The 13,847-nt window shown below is 37.0% G+C and overlaps 3 protein-coding genes across 4 annotated transcripts; all 3 read left to right on the plus strand.

Annotated features, from left to right (window-relative positions):
- The first annotated feature begins 352 nt into the window (after positions 1-352).
- On the plus strand, positions 353-3,902 carry LOC9322615 (G-type lectin S-receptor-like serine/threonine-protein kinase SD1-29). Its single transcript, XM_021034387.1, has 7 exons — positions 353-1,825; positions 1,955-2,065; positions 2,337-2,473; positions 2,571-2,781; positions 2,887-3,124; positions 3,218-3,368; positions 3,460-3,902. Exons 1-7 carry the CDS (start codon positions 562-564, stop codon positions 3,757-3,759), a joined length of 2,412 nt encoding a protein of 803 aa, XP_020890046.1. The 5' UTR covers positions 353-561; the 3' UTR covers positions 3,760-3,902.
- A 119-nt stretch (positions 3,903-4,021) lies between these two features.
- LOC9322616 (G-type lectin S-receptor-like serine/threonine-protein kinase At1g61370) lies at positions 4,022-8,093 on the plus strand. The gene is made up of 7 exons (XM_002886504.2): positions 4,022-6,248; positions 6,361-6,471; positions 6,600-6,760; positions 6,845-7,055; positions 7,167-7,404; positions 7,493-7,643; positions 7,721-8,093. Exons 1-7 carry the CDS (start codon positions 4,970-4,972, stop codon positions 8,012-8,014), a joined length of 2,445 nt encoding a protein of 814 aa, XP_002886550.1. The 5' UTR covers positions 4,022-4,969; the 3' UTR covers positions 8,015-8,093.
- Positions 8,094-8,229: 136 nt separating this feature from the next.
- LOC9322617 (G-type lectin S-receptor-like serine/threonine-protein kinase At1g61360) lies at positions 8,230-12,317 on the plus strand. Of its 2 annotated transcripts, XM_021034382.1 has the most exons (9): positions 8,230-8,590; positions 8,702-8,740; positions 9,182-10,381; positions 10,502-10,612; positions 10,708-10,877; positions 10,967-11,177; positions 11,278-11,515; positions 11,610-11,760; positions 11,837-12,317. In XM_021034382.1, exons 3-9 carry the CDS (start codon positions 9,559-9,561, stop codon positions 12,152-12,154), a joined length of 2,022 nt encoding a protein of 673 aa, XP_020890041.1. In that variant the 5' UTR covers positions 8,230-8,590; positions 8,702-8,740; positions 9,182-9,558; the 3' UTR covers positions 12,155-12,317. The 2 variants fall into 2 exon arrangements, with proteins under 2 accessions (XP_020890041.1, XP_020890040.1); XM_021034381.1 differs by lacking the exons at positions 8,230-8,590; positions 8,702-8,740 and having other exon boundaries at positions 8,783-10,381.
- Positions 12,318-13,847: the final 1,530 nt, after the last annotated feature.

Genomic DNA, 13,847 nt, shown 5'->3' on the forward strand with positions numbered 1-13,847 from the left:
TCTACAAAGTCCTGCGATATTGGAAGTTTACTTTGAATCTGGCTCGTCTGGATTATGCACTGAATATGTTCGATGAAATGCCTGAACGAGAATTTAAATTTGTTTTATCGTTCTATTCGTTGTTGGTCTTTTGGTTTTTGTTGGTTTTCTAGGTTTTTGGATCTTAACTTTGCAACTTGCGAAACGTTTGTCAGTAATTTTCAGTTTTGTATTGTCCTTCTCGAAGAATGCAAAAGCTCAAAACTTCTTGGCGTAGTAGAAACTAGAAAGTTGACTTATGAGTACCACACGTTATTTTCTGTGGACAGTAAGATTGGGAGATTCTTCGTCAAGGTCGTCTATTATTTTACTTTTTTTGTTTCTCTCTCTTTTGCTGGTCAATAGGGTATAATTTTAGTACTTAATATTCAAAGAAGTAGTGTGAACCAAGATCTATATATTTATTATCTCATGATACGTTTAACGGAAGTACTTATTGTTTTTCTCTTGGTCTCAATGCTCACTTTATCCCCATGAAGTTTTGCTCATACTCAAGTTATATTGCAGAGAGATAGGAGAAAAATGGGTATGGTTTTATTTGCTTTCTTGCTTTTACTAATCATATTCCCAACTTGTGGCTTTGCAGCTATAAACACATCAAGTCCTTTGTCAATAGGACAAACTCTGAGTTCTCCTGGTGGATTTTATGAGTTAGGCTTCTTCAGTCCTAATAATACCAGGAATCAGTATGTTGGCATCTGGTTCAAGAAGATTGTTCCTCGGGTAATTGTGTGGGTGGCTAACAGAGAAACGCCAGTTACAAGCTCTGCAGCAAATCTCACTATCAGCAGCAATGGGAGTCTGATCTTGCTTGATGGGAAACAAGATGTTATTTGGTCAACAGGAAAAGCTTTCACATCCAGCAAATGTCATGCGGAGCTCTTAGACACGGGAAATTTTGTTGTAATTGATGATGTTTCAGGGAATATATTATGGCAAAGCTTCGAGCATCTTGGTAATACTATGCTGCCTCAGTCATCGTTGATGTACGATACTTCTAATGGCAAGAAGCGTGTGTTGACTACATGGAAAAGTTACAGCGATCCGTCGCCTGGGGAGTTCTCGTTGGAGATTACACCACAAATCCCCGCACAAGGCCTTATAAGAAGAGGCTCACTACCTTACTGGAGATGTGGTCCATGGGCAAAAACAAGATTCTCTGGGATATCTGGTATTGATGCATCATATGTAAGTCCATTCAGTGTTGTCCAGGATCTAGCAGCCGGCACAGGATCGTTCTCTTATTCCACTTTAAGAAACTATAATCTGTCGTATGTTACGCTAACACCAGATGGGCAAATGAAGATCCTCTGGGATGATGGAAAAAACTGGAAGCTTCACTTGTCTCTCCCAGAGAACCCATGCGATCTATATGGTAGATGTGGGCCTTATGGTTTGTGTGTGAGATCTAATCCCCCAAAGTGTGAATGCTTGAAAGGGTTTGTACCAAAGTCTAATGAGGAGTGGGGAAAACAAAACTGGACAAGTGGGTGTGTGAGGCGTACAAAATTATCTTGCCAGGCAAGCTCTTCTATGAAAGCAGAAGGCAAAGACACAGACATCTTCTATCGTATGACCGATGTAAAGACTCCGGATCTGCATCAATTTGCAAGCTTTCTCAATGCAGAACAGTGCTACCAGGGTTGTCTAGGCAACTGCTCTTGCACAGCCTTTGCCTATATTAGTGGAATTGGATGCTTGGTATGGAAAGGGGAGCTGGTAGACACAGTTCAATTTTTGTCTAGCGGAGAGATTCTCTTCGTTCGTCTTGCAAGTTCAGAATTGGGTAAGGATTAAACACATTTCTTCTCACCTCTCAGCATAATTTTCTTGTTACATTTGATATTTCAACTTTCTTTATACTGTTCTGTAGCATCATGGTTTTGAAGTTTTCATTTTCTGGTGTATATCTCAGCTGGAAGCAGTCGAAGGAAGATTATTGTAGGCACTACTGTCAGCCTTTCCATTTTTTTTATCTTGGTATTTGCTGCAATTATGTTGTGGAGATACAGAGCGAAACAAAATGGTAAGAGACTGAAAAACTTAGCAGCTTTATCTCTCTCTCTTTGTTACTTTCTCTTCTTGTCACTATTTTCCATAACTCTGTAACCAAACCGTAGTAAAAGAACTTCTATATATACATACTTTCGTCTTAATCAATTTTATACTAATTGGTCTATGATCTGTCAAATCTTGACGTTAAGCCTTTGGATGTTAAACCGCTACAAATCAAGCAATACTACATGCACATATCTTACTCGTAGAACTAACTTTTGTTGTCTTTGACACTTCACAAGATGCATGGAAGAATGATATGGAACCACAAGATGTCTCAGGCGTAAACTTCTTTGCGATGCATACCATACGAACTGCCACCAATAACTTCAGTCCTTCAAATAAACTTGGTCAAGGTGGATTTGGTCCAGTTTACAAGGTGTGTGACAGTCTGTTTTATTTGCTTCTTTTCTTTTCTATCATGTACTTTTTTGTTTTGTTTTTAGATATCTAACTATATGCAACTTTTTATTTAGGGAGAGTTGGTAGATGGGAAGGAAATAGCTGTTAAACGCCTTGCTAGTAGCTCCGGTCAGGGTACAGAGGAGTTCATGAATGAAATAACACTGATCTCAAAATTACAACATAGAAACTTGGTTCGGCTTTTGGGATACTGCATCGACGGAGAAGAGAAGCTATTGATTTATGAGTTCATGGTGAACAAAAGTCTCGATATTTTTATATTTGGTATGTTCTTTATTCCATATAATCTCTCGTTTTTCCTTTTCCTTCCATCTTATGAGATATTTTTTATGTGTTGCGGGCACTAATCTGTTCTATTTTATCGGCTAGATTCAACTCTAAAGTTCGAGCTTGATTGGCCAAAGAGATTTAATATCATTCAAGGTATTGCGCGTGGACTTCTCTATCTCCACCGTGACTCACGCCTCAGGGTAATTCACCGAGACCTGAAGGTCAGCAACATTCTTCTGGACGAGAAAATGATCCCAAAAATATCGGATTTTGGATTGGCTCGGATGTTTCAGGGAACCCAATATCAAGACAACACTCGCAGAGTTGTAGGAACTCTGTAAGAATCTGTCCTCAACAACATTCTTAAAAAGGATTTATTGTATAGTCTTATATATTAACATTTTGGTGAAACTATTTGATATTTGAACAGAGGATATATGTCTCCCGAGTATGCATGGGCAGGGTTGTTCTCTGAGAAGTCTGATATCTATAGCTTCGGTGTTCTGATGTTGGAAATCATCAGCGGAAAGAGAATTTCACGGTTCATCTATGGTGATGAAAGCAAAGGCCTTCTTGCATATGTAAGTGAAACATTTACTGTTATAACAATCTAATTCTCATCAAATGCATACACTTCTCCATCTCCGTTTCTAAACACTTCTTATTCTTTAGACATGGGATTCTTGGTGCGAGACCGGGGGATCAAATCTTCTGGACAGAGATCTTACTGATACATGTCAAGCATTCGAAGTTGCGAGATGTGTTCAGATTGGTCTGCTCTGTGTTCAACACGAAGCCGTTGACAGACCCAACACTCTTCAAGTACTATCGATGATTACTTCAACAACAGATCTTCCGGTACCAAAGCAGCCAATATTTGCAGTGCATACTCTAAACGATATGCCAATGTCTAAATCTCAAGATTTCTTATCTGGAAATGAGATAACACAATCTATGATCCAAGGAAGATAAGCCTAAGGATCTTGTTATCTCAGTACAGAAGTAGTATATACTTGTAAATTCATGAACATTTAAAGCTTAAGATTTTGATATCTCAGTACAGAAGTAGTATATACTTGTAAATTCATGAACATTTAAAGCTTAAGATTTTGATATCTCACTTTATTTTTCTTAAGCATGTGATCTCATAAATCCCCAAAGATTTCGTTGACACAAGCTCGTCATAATAATAATATTCGCTATAATATTGTTATTAAGTTGATTGTGTCTGTCGTCTTCTCTGGCATTCTCTTCTCCGCATTTTTTAAGGTCATATAGATGGAAAGTCTTCGACTTTGGTTACAAGCGTCGATGCCCAGATGGTTAGATTTGGATTATCCGCTATATTTTTTTCTTGGTAGTCGAAATCGCTGTTACTTTAAACGATGGAACGTTTAGGTTATGCACTAAATGTGTTCGGTGAAATGCGTGAACGAGAATTTAAAATTCAAAGTTTGGGCAGTGGGGGCCAATATTTGAAGCCGCCCATGAAAAGTCATACCTCCACTATAGGAAATCGGATCTAGAACTTTGCTCTCTTCTTCAGGTAAGCTTGTCTTAAATCCAAAGTCTGTTGCTTCTTTCGATTTCATATCAGGGTAATTTCTTTGCCAATCAATTGAAAAGTCCTTGTGTTGGTTTTTTTTTCTTCCAAATTTGATTAATTTCATAGGAAATAGAAGTTTTAGCTGCAAGTAAAATGTTGCAAAAACGTTCTTGTGCTCTTGTTACTTTTCTAGAAAATGGAGAAAGTTTTAGCTGCAAGTAAAATGTTTTGTTTTTGTCTTTCTGTTACTTTCCTAGAAAATGTGGATTGGTTATGAGAAAAAGTTGTTGGCTTTATTTATGGTTAAGGCCCAGAGATGGGAATATTCAAAGTTATCTGCTGAAGCGACATGGAATATACAACTAGTAAAATATTTTGTTTTTTGACTTGTAATTTGGTGTCACCATGTGAATGGAGGGAGAGAATGTGACTCTAGTGGTCAACGAGGTCTATGATTTTTCTATTTTATATTGCGGTCACGATGGCTTACTAGTTATAATAATAATATAAATTAGTAGTCCCTCTCCATAGATATACCAGCCAAGAGGTTTTATATTTTGTTTCTTCTGTTATTATTGCATTTGACTTTATAAAGATTCATACATTCAAATCTTTAGAAGAGCTCTTGCATATCGTATGGGAAAGATTGGTATTGTTTTCTTTGCTTTGTTGCTCTTCTTGCTAATCATATTCCCAAGTTGTGCCTTTGCAGCTATAACCAGAGCAAGTCCTTTGTCAATAGGACAAACTCTGAGCTCCCCTAATGGAACTTATGAGTTAGGGTTCTTCAGTCCAAACAACTCTCGGAATCAGTATGTTGGGGTCTGGTTCAAGAACATCACCCCTCGGGTCGTTGTCTGGGTGGCTAACAGAGATAAGCCAGTGACAAACAACGCGGCGAATCTGACTATCAACAGCAATGGGAGCCTTATCTTGGTTGAGGGAGAACAAGATCTTGTTTGGTCAATAGGAGAAACTTTCCCTTCTAACGAGATTCGTGCTGAGCTTTTAGAAAACGGAAATCTTGTTCTCATTGATGGAGTTTCAGAAAGAAACTTATGGCACAGTTTTGAGCATCTTGGTGATACTATGTTACTTGAATCATCTGTGATGTATGATGTTCCGAATAACAAGAAACGTGTCTTATCTTCTTGGAAAAGTCCCACCGATCCTTCACCTGGAGAATTCGTAGCTGAGCTTACGACACAAGTACCTCCGCAAGGCTTTATAATGAGAGGATCCAGGCCTTACTGGAGAGGCGGTCCATGGGCAAGGGTAAGGTTCACTGGCATACCAGAAATGGATGGATTACATGTAAGCAAATTCGACATTTCCCAAGATGTTGCAGCCGGCACAGGATTTTTGACTTATTCATTAGAACGAAGAAATTCGAACCTGTCATACACTACGCTCACATCAGCGGGATCGTTAAAGATCATTTGGAATAATGGCTCTGGTTGGGTTACTGACTTGGAGGCCCCTGTAAGCTCATGTGATGTTTATAATACATGCGGACCTTTTGGGTTGTGTGTGAGATCTAATCCCCCAAAGTGTGAATGCTTGAAAGGCTTTGTTCCAAAATCAGATGAGGAGTGGAATAGAAGGAACTGGACCGGTGGTTGTATGAGAAGAACAAACTTATCTTGTAATGTGAACTCTTCTGCAACAACACAAGCCAATAATGGAGACGTCTTCGACATTGTTGCAAATGTAAAGCCTCCAGACTTTTATGAATATGTAAGTTTGATCAATGAAGAGGATTGCCAACAGCGTTGTCTTGGAAACTGTTCTTGCACGGCATTTGCCTATATTGAACAAATTGGATGCTTAGTGTGGAATCAAGAGCTTATGGATGTAACGCAGTTTGTTGCTGGAGGAGAAACACTTTCAATTCGTCTTGCACGTTCTGAGTTAGGTACGGCATGAAACTGAGCATTAAGTACTTCTAATTTTTTTTCGAGTTTCTTTGTGATGTTCTAGTTTGCTGCAGCTTGGTTTACAGTTTAATTTTCTGGTGCATCTCTCAGCTGGAAGCAATCGAACGAAGATTATTGTTGCTAGCACTGTCAGCATTTCTGTCTTCATGATCTTGGTTTTTGCCTCTTGTTGGTTTTGGAGATACAAAGCGAAACAAAATGGTGACACACTGAAATGCTTAGTAGCCCTTCTTTCTCTGTTTTCCTGTCTTTCAACTTCTTTAGTTTAGCCTTGGAATGCTAATTTTCTTAAAATTTAGTACTGACTCTTGGATACTTGTAAATCATAGATTCAACTCCTATACCGGTGGAGACTTCACAAGATGCATGGAAGGAACAACTGAAACCACAAGATGTAAATTTCTTTGATATGCAAACCATATTAACTATCACCAATAACTTTAGCATCGAAAATAAGCTAGGTCAAGGTGGCTTCGGTCCAGTGTATAAGGTAAAATTTATCGTGCTTTATCTGCTCTTTTTCTTTTCTCATCCTCCTTGTTCACCATATGTCTATCTCCAACTGTGTATCCAGGGAAAGCTACAAGATGGGAAGGAAATAGCCATAAAACGCCTTTCGAGCACCTCTGGACAGGGTCTAGAGGAGTTCATGAATGAAATAATACTCATCTCGAAACTCCAACACAGAAACTTGGTCCGCCTTTTGGGATGTTGCATTGAAGGAGAAGAAAAGCTATTGATTTATGAGTTTATGGCGAACAAAAGCCTGAATACCTTTATCTTCGGTCTGTCCCTTATTGTGCCTTTCTCTAACTCTTTCCAATTATTTTCATCATGTGGAACTCTTGTAACCTTGTTTATCTGTTTAGCTGACCAATCTGTTTTAATTTGACTAGATTCGACGAAAAAGCTTGAGCTTGATTGGCCCAAGCGGTTTGAAATCATTCAAGGTATTGCTTGTGGACTTCTTTATCTTCACCGCGACTCATGTCTCAGGGTTGTACACCGAGATATGAAGGTCAGCAACATCCTTTTAGACGAGGAAATGAACCCAAAAATATCAGATTTTGGATTGGCGCGGATGTTTCAAGGAACCCAACATCAAGCCAACACGCGAAGGGTTGTTGGAACGCTGTATGTATCTCTACCTCCTCTGTACATACATAACAAACCTTTACTTGCTTATATAGTTAACCTGAGGAACTTTTGTTAAAATGAACAGAGGATACATGTCTCCAGAGTATGCATGGACAGGCATGTTCTCTGAGAAATCAGACATCTATGCATTTGGAGTTCTGCTACTGGAAATCATAACCGGCAAGAGGATTTCAAGTTTCACCATTGGAGAGGAAGGCAAAACTCTTCTTGAATATGTAAGCCAATTTCCCTCTCTATCCTCCTTGAATTTGAGTATGAATTTCTAATAGGATTGTGTTCATCGAATTTCAAGGCATGGGATTCTTGGTGCGAAAGCGGTGGAGCGGATCTATTGGATCAAGAAATTTCTAGCTCGGGTTCTGAATCCGAAGTAGCGAGATGTGTTCAGATTAGTTTGCTCTGTATTCAACAACAAGCTGGGAATAGACCCAACATTGGACAAGTAATGTCAATGCTTACTACCACAATGGATCTTCCGAAACCAAAACAGCCGGTATTCGCAATGCAGGTCCAAGAGAGTGATTCAGAGTCTAAGACTATATATTCTGTGAATAATATAACACAAACTGCTATAGTTGGTCGATAAAAGCAATAATCACCAGATGAAATTAATGTAAATTGTTGTGATATTTGGTACTAATATAAAGTCATTTTTTTTGGACATTTTTGAGGTTTTAATATTCAAGAAAAGTGATCTTGTTTTCAGTAGAAGAGCAAAACAAAAAGCATTTAATTTTTTATGCACGAGGGATAGAGACAGAGATATTACTTCAATAGTACGGCACAAAGTCCTAGGGCACGAGACTTTGACTCGTTGTATCGAGAATGTGGCTTGTTTCTCACGGCCTTTGAAATATGTTCTCTCTAAAGTTGTTGTCTTTTGTTTGCGTCATCAAAGATTGTGTGTTTCTCAGCTAAAGTCGGCGACTTTGGATCGAATCGCTTATACCCAAATGATCTCAGCATGATCAATCACAATTAGTTTTAAGAGTTTGATTAGTCTTCACTAATCAAGGTTTGACCGCTACTACAATAAGATATGCACTGAATGTGTTCGACGAAATGACTGACTGAGATTTAACTTTCCCATATTTTGACTTCGTGCGGTTTTTTTTTTTTCCAACAGATTTACCAAAGAGACATATTGAAGCGACTCGAGAAAGTAGGTACATTGAAATCTCTTAATTGAGAGAATTGTAGGCAAACTAAATTTTTTGTACTGTGTTATTCAAGCTGGTTTATCTGAAGGTGGTTTTGTCATAATCATTCTTAGGAGATTATTCGAGAAATGGAAAGCTTATGTAACATCCAGGTAACTTCTGCAAATGGGTCCTGATTTTGTGTTAATCTCTTTCATGGAAAATGACAAGTGTGAAAGCTTCAAAATATTTTTCAGAGTTGGAGAAAAAGTTGACTTCTTTTTAGACTTAATGCAATTGGAATGTTTCAAAGTATTATTGTTTATTCTGTTTAATATTAGAAAGGAGCATATTGCATTATTGCACCAGATAGATAGAGAGAGAGAGAGAGAGCTGAACTTTGAATAAGTCAAGTATTGTGATCTTGAAGCTTGGTCAACTTTAGGTGTCTTAAGTAGAAGCAAACCCCATTAGTTTTTACCGTTTATACATGAAACTATATTCTTTTAGTTCACCAATTTTTTTTTTTTTGTTCTTACACTGAAATCTCAAGATGCTTATTGTTGCATGCTTCCTCTTGATAACAACTATATTTTCAAGTTGTTGCTATGCAGCTATAACCACATCAAGTCCTTTGTCTGTAGGACAAACTCTGAGCTCTCCTGGTGGAGCATATGAGCTTGGCTTCTTCAGTTCTAACAATTCTGGAAATCAGTATGTTGGAATCTGGTTCAAGAAAGTCGCTCCTCGGGTTATTGTTTGGGTGGCTAACAGAGAAAAACCAGTCTCGAGCCCCACGGCGAATCTCACAATCAGCAGCAATGGAAGTCTTATCTTGCTTGATGGCAAACAAGATCCTGTGTGGTCAGCTGGAGGAGATCCCACATCTAATAAGTGTCGTGCCGAGCTTTTAGACACCGGAGATCTTGTCGTCGTAGATAATGTTACTGGAAATTATTTGTGGCAAAGTTCTGAGCATCTTGGTGATACTATGCTACCTCTTACATCTCTGATGTATGATATTCCTAACAACAAGAAACGTGTGCTGACCTCTTGGAAAAGTGAGACTGATCCATCGCCTGGGGAGTTTGTAGCTGAGATTACACCACAAGTACCCTCGCAAGGCGTTATAAGGAAAGGCTCGTCACCCTATTGGAGAAGCGGTCCATGGGCGGGAACAAGGTTCACTGGGATACCAGAAATGGATGAATCATATGTGAATCCATTGGGAATGGTCCAAGATGTAGTCAACGGCACAGGAGTTTTCGCTTTTTGTGTTTTAAGAAATTTCAATTTGTCGTACATCAAGTTAACCTCACAGGGATCATTGAGGATTCAACGGAATAATGGAACTGACTGGATCAAGCACTTTGAGGGTCCGCTAAGCTCGTGTGATCTCTATGGTAGATGTGGACCTTATGGCTTGTGTGTGAGATCCGGTACTCCAATGTGCCAATGCTTAAAAGGGTTCGAACCAAAATCAGATGAGGAGTGGAGAAGTGGGAATTGGAGTCGTGGATGTGTGAGACGCACAAACTTATCTTGTCAAGGAAATTCTTCTGTAGAAACGCAGGGCAAGGACAGAGACGTCTTCTATCATGTATCCAACATAAAGCCTCCGGATTCTTACGAATTAGCAAGCTTTAGCAATGAAGAAGAATGCCACCAAGGCTGTCTCAGGAACTGTTCTTGCACAGCCTTTTCCTATGTCAGTGGAATAGGATGTTTGGTGTGGAACCGGGAGCTATTGGACACGGTGAAATTTATTGCCGGAGGAGAGACTCTTTCCCTTCGTCTTGCACATTCTGAATTGAGTAAGCCATCACAAAGAGCTTTTCTTATTTTTACTCACATCATATAATTTCTTAAATTTTTACAATGTTCTTTTTGGGTAACAGTGTGGTTTACAGTTTAGGTTTTTGTGACCTTTTCAGCTGGAAGAAAGCGAATCAAGATTATCACTATTGGCACTCTCAGCCTCTCTGTTTGCTTGATTTTGGTGCTTGTTTCATATGGGTGTTGGAAATACAGAGTAAAACAAACTAGTGAGAGCCCAAATCGCTGATGTCTATCTAAGCTTAGCTCAATGCATCAACTTTTAGAAATTCTAAACTAACACATGGATACTTGTAACTCGTAGGTTCTATTCTTGTATCCAAAGATAATGTAGAAGGCTCTTGGAAGAGTGATTTGCAGTCACAAGATGTCTCAGGTTTAAATTTCTTTGAGATTCATGACCTCCAAACTGCCACGAATAAGTTCAGCGTGTTAAATAAACTTGGTCAGGGTGGGTTCGGGACAGTTTATAAGGTAAGAGATATGGTTCCTTTTATTTTTCTCTTCTCCATTCTGATATTCATTGTTCTTTATATAACTGTTTGCAACTATGATGCATTCAGGGGAAGCTTCAGGACGGAAAGGAAATAGCAGTAAAACGTCTTTCTAGCAGCTCTGTACAGGGCACAGAGGAGTTCATGAACGAGATAAAACTCATCTCGAAATTACAACACAGAAACTTGCTTCGGCTTTTGGGATGCTGCATCGATGGAGAAGAGAAGCTATTGGTCTACGAATATGTGGTGAACAAAAGCCTTGATATTTTTATATTTGGTAAGTCCCTTCTTGCTTTTCTCCTATCATGAATATAGAGAGTTCTTTATACTGATCGGTTTCTGCTATACTCTCTGTGTGTGATACTTTTTGCCAACAGATTTGAAGAAAAAGCTTGAGATTGATTGGCATATGAGATTCAATATCATTCAAGGAATTGCTCGTGGACTTCTCTATCTCCATCGTGACTCATTCCTCAGAGTTGTACACCGCGATCTGAAGGTCAGCAATATTCTTTTGGATGAGAAAATGAACCCAAAAATATCGGATTTTGGATTGGCTCGGATGTTTCATGGAAATCAACATCAAGACAGCACTGGCAGTGTCGTAGGCACTTTGTAAGTAACCAGTACCATTCTTATCACATGCTCAACTAAAAGTCTTTCATGTTTATTAGAATCAACTTGACTAACTACTGTATGATATGAACAGAGGATACATGTCTCCCGAGTATGCTTGGACTGGGACGTTCTCTGAAAAATCCGACATTTACAGCTTCGGAGTTCTGATGCTCGAAATCATCACCGGCAAGGAGATTTCAAGTTTCAGCTATGGAAAAGATAACAAAAACCTTCTTTCATATGTAAGAATCTATCTTAATCACTTGCAAGGTCTAAATTTGATTCTAAATTCTTACGGTTTTTTATTTGTTGTAACAGGCATGGGACTCTTGGAGCGAAACCGGGGCAGTGAATCTACTGGACCAAGATCTTGCTGATTCTGATTTAGTTAATTCAGTTGAAGCCGGAAGATGTGTTCATATTGGTCTGCTCTGTGTTCAGCATCAAGCTATTGATAGACCAAACATCAAACAAGTTATGTCAATGCTGACTTCAACAACGGATCTTCCTAAGCCAACACAACCAATGTTTGTCTTGGACACAAGCGATGAGGATTCTTCTCTGTCTCAACGCTCCAATGATCTCTCCTCTGTTGATGAAAACAAATCTTCTAAGGAGCTAAATGCCTCCTCATGAATGTTCCAATCGGATTCTTTCACGTGGACTTGCATTGTTTTTTACAAATTGTCAATTTTGGAATAAATCAATTATGTAAATTGGCCTCATAATCTGTAAATTTACATTTACTCTCCTGTTATAAACCTTTTTAACTCGTTGTAGGTAATTTTTAGACCATAAATTACTTGGATTTATTTAGACTAGATTTTGTTTGATTAGATCTATTTAGACTGAATATGTTTGATTAGATCTGTTCCTAAAAATTTAATCATTTCATCATTAATATGAAGAAAAAAAAAACATTTTTTCCCTGCAGACAGTATATCACTATATTGTGATTTAAATTTTAAAAATTGATACAAATTGCTTGACTCATTTTCAGAAATGTAGCATACACTAGAATTTAACCCGCGGTACACGGCGGGGCTATATTTTAAAAAAAAAGTAGAATGTTATTTTTTTAAAAGGTTAACTGAAGATATATCATATAAATTTGTATTTTTAAATGTAAATATCTATCTATGTATTATTTAGTGTATGATTACTATTGTTTAGATTTCAATTTTTGAAGTATAGATATGAAAACATACATTTTTTTAAGTAACGATGTATGGTGGATTTTAAAATTTCGAATATTTTACTCTGCAGTATACCGTGGGTCGGTTTTTCTATAACTAAAAATTTTCAATTTTAAGTTGTATTTATTTTGTTAATATTGTTTCTTTTGTTTTTTGTTTAAGATTGTGTATAATTGTATTTTGATTGTTAATTTTAGAATTTCATCCGTGATATACCGTTATTTATTAATATCGATCCAAACCCGTCATTCCATATAAACCCGTCTATATTATCCCGTTAGCAAAATTATTAGTGTTATAAACTCCAAGAAAATAAATTATTATTGTTATAAAATCCAATAATTTTATGATCTCACCCGTGGTATACCGTTCTTTGAATGATTTTAAATTTATACTACTAATGTATATTTTAAATTTATCATATAAAAAATATGATTTCATGTTTTTGTGTTTTTATTTTATTTAAATAAAACAACGGCTTAAATGATGATAGATATAGTTCTTTTTCTTGTATGTGTATATGATTTTTCTATGTGAATATTTTGATTATTATAAATTAGTATTTTTATTGCTATGCAAAATGTTAATATAAATATTTGCTATAAAAAATTTTTTAAAGATATATGGAAAGATTGTGTAGAGATTTTTATAAGCAAATTAGGCAAGATATTATTTGGTTAATATCTTTTATTTAAATTTTGTAAAAATAAATAATAAATGTTAATGGCATGGGCTCGTAAATAAGGTGGAACTCCAGAATTTATTTCATAAATGTCTCCAAAAATGTATATATAAATGTTATCATATCATAATATATATTTTTACATGGTAATACGTGTTATACATTCGTCATGGAATATAGCATGGTATTCACATAAAACGGACATAAAATACTCAATCCATTTAGCAAAATGTTATTAAAACATTTAATAACATGTTTTAGGATATAACATGATTATATATGTAAATAGTATAACATGATATTAAAAATATTGCAAATGAAAGATGAAAGAGTTTTTGCTCTACCAATTAATTTTTAAAAATGTTGGTTTGACAAATGAAAGATGAAAAATTTATCATATTACCAACAAAACAAAACAAAACTCTATAGTTTAAATAGAAGAGAAGGTTTT

The sequence above is a fragment of the Arabidopsis lyrata genome, assembly GCF_000004255.2.
Source record: "Arabidopsis lyrata subsp. lyrata unplaced genomic scaffold ARALYscaffold_2, whole genome shotgun sequence".
NCBI classification, from domain to species: domain Eukaryota; kingdom Viridiplantae; phylum Streptophyta; class Magnoliopsida; order Brassicales; family Brassicaceae; genus Arabidopsis; species Arabidopsis lyrata.

Bases quoted from the DNA above. Each gene is read 5' to 3' on its own strand.
- LOC9322615 (XM_021034387.1), top strand. From the start codon at position 562: ATGGGTATGGTTTTATTTGCTTTCTTGCTTTTACTAATCATATTCCCA. The intron at 2,066-2,336 runs GTAAGAGACTGA...ACACTTCACAAG, and splicing joins ATACAGAGCGAAACAAAATG to ATGCATGGAAGAATGATATG. The intron at 2,474-2,570 runs GTGTGTGACAGT...CTTTTTATTTAG, and splicing joins GATTTGGTCCAGTTTACAAG to GGAGAGTTGGTAGATGGGAA.
- LOC9322616 (XM_002886504.2), top strand. From the start codon at position 4,970: ATGGGAAAGATTGGTATTGTTTTCTTTGCTTTGTTGCTCTTCTTGCTA. The intron at 6,472-6,599 runs GTGACACACTGA...TGTAAATCATAG, and splicing joins ATACAAAGCGAAACAAAATG to ATTCAACTCCTATACCGGTG. The intron at 7,644-7,720 runs GTAAGCCAATTT...TCGAATTTCAAG, and splicing joins GCAAAACTCTTCTTGAATAT to GCATGGGATTCTTGGTGCGA.
- LOC9322617 (XM_021034381.1), top strand. From the start codon at position 9,121: ATGCTTATTGTTGCATGCTTCCTCTTGATAACAACTATATTTTCAAGT. The intron at 10,613-10,707 runs GTGAGAGCCCAA...TGTAACTCGTAG, and splicing joins ATACAGAGTAAAACAAACTA to GTTCTATTCTTGTATCCAAA. The intron at 11,516-11,609 runs GTAAGTAACCAG...TGATATGAACAG, and splicing joins GGCAGTGTCGTAGGCACTTT to AGGATACATGTCTCCCGAGT.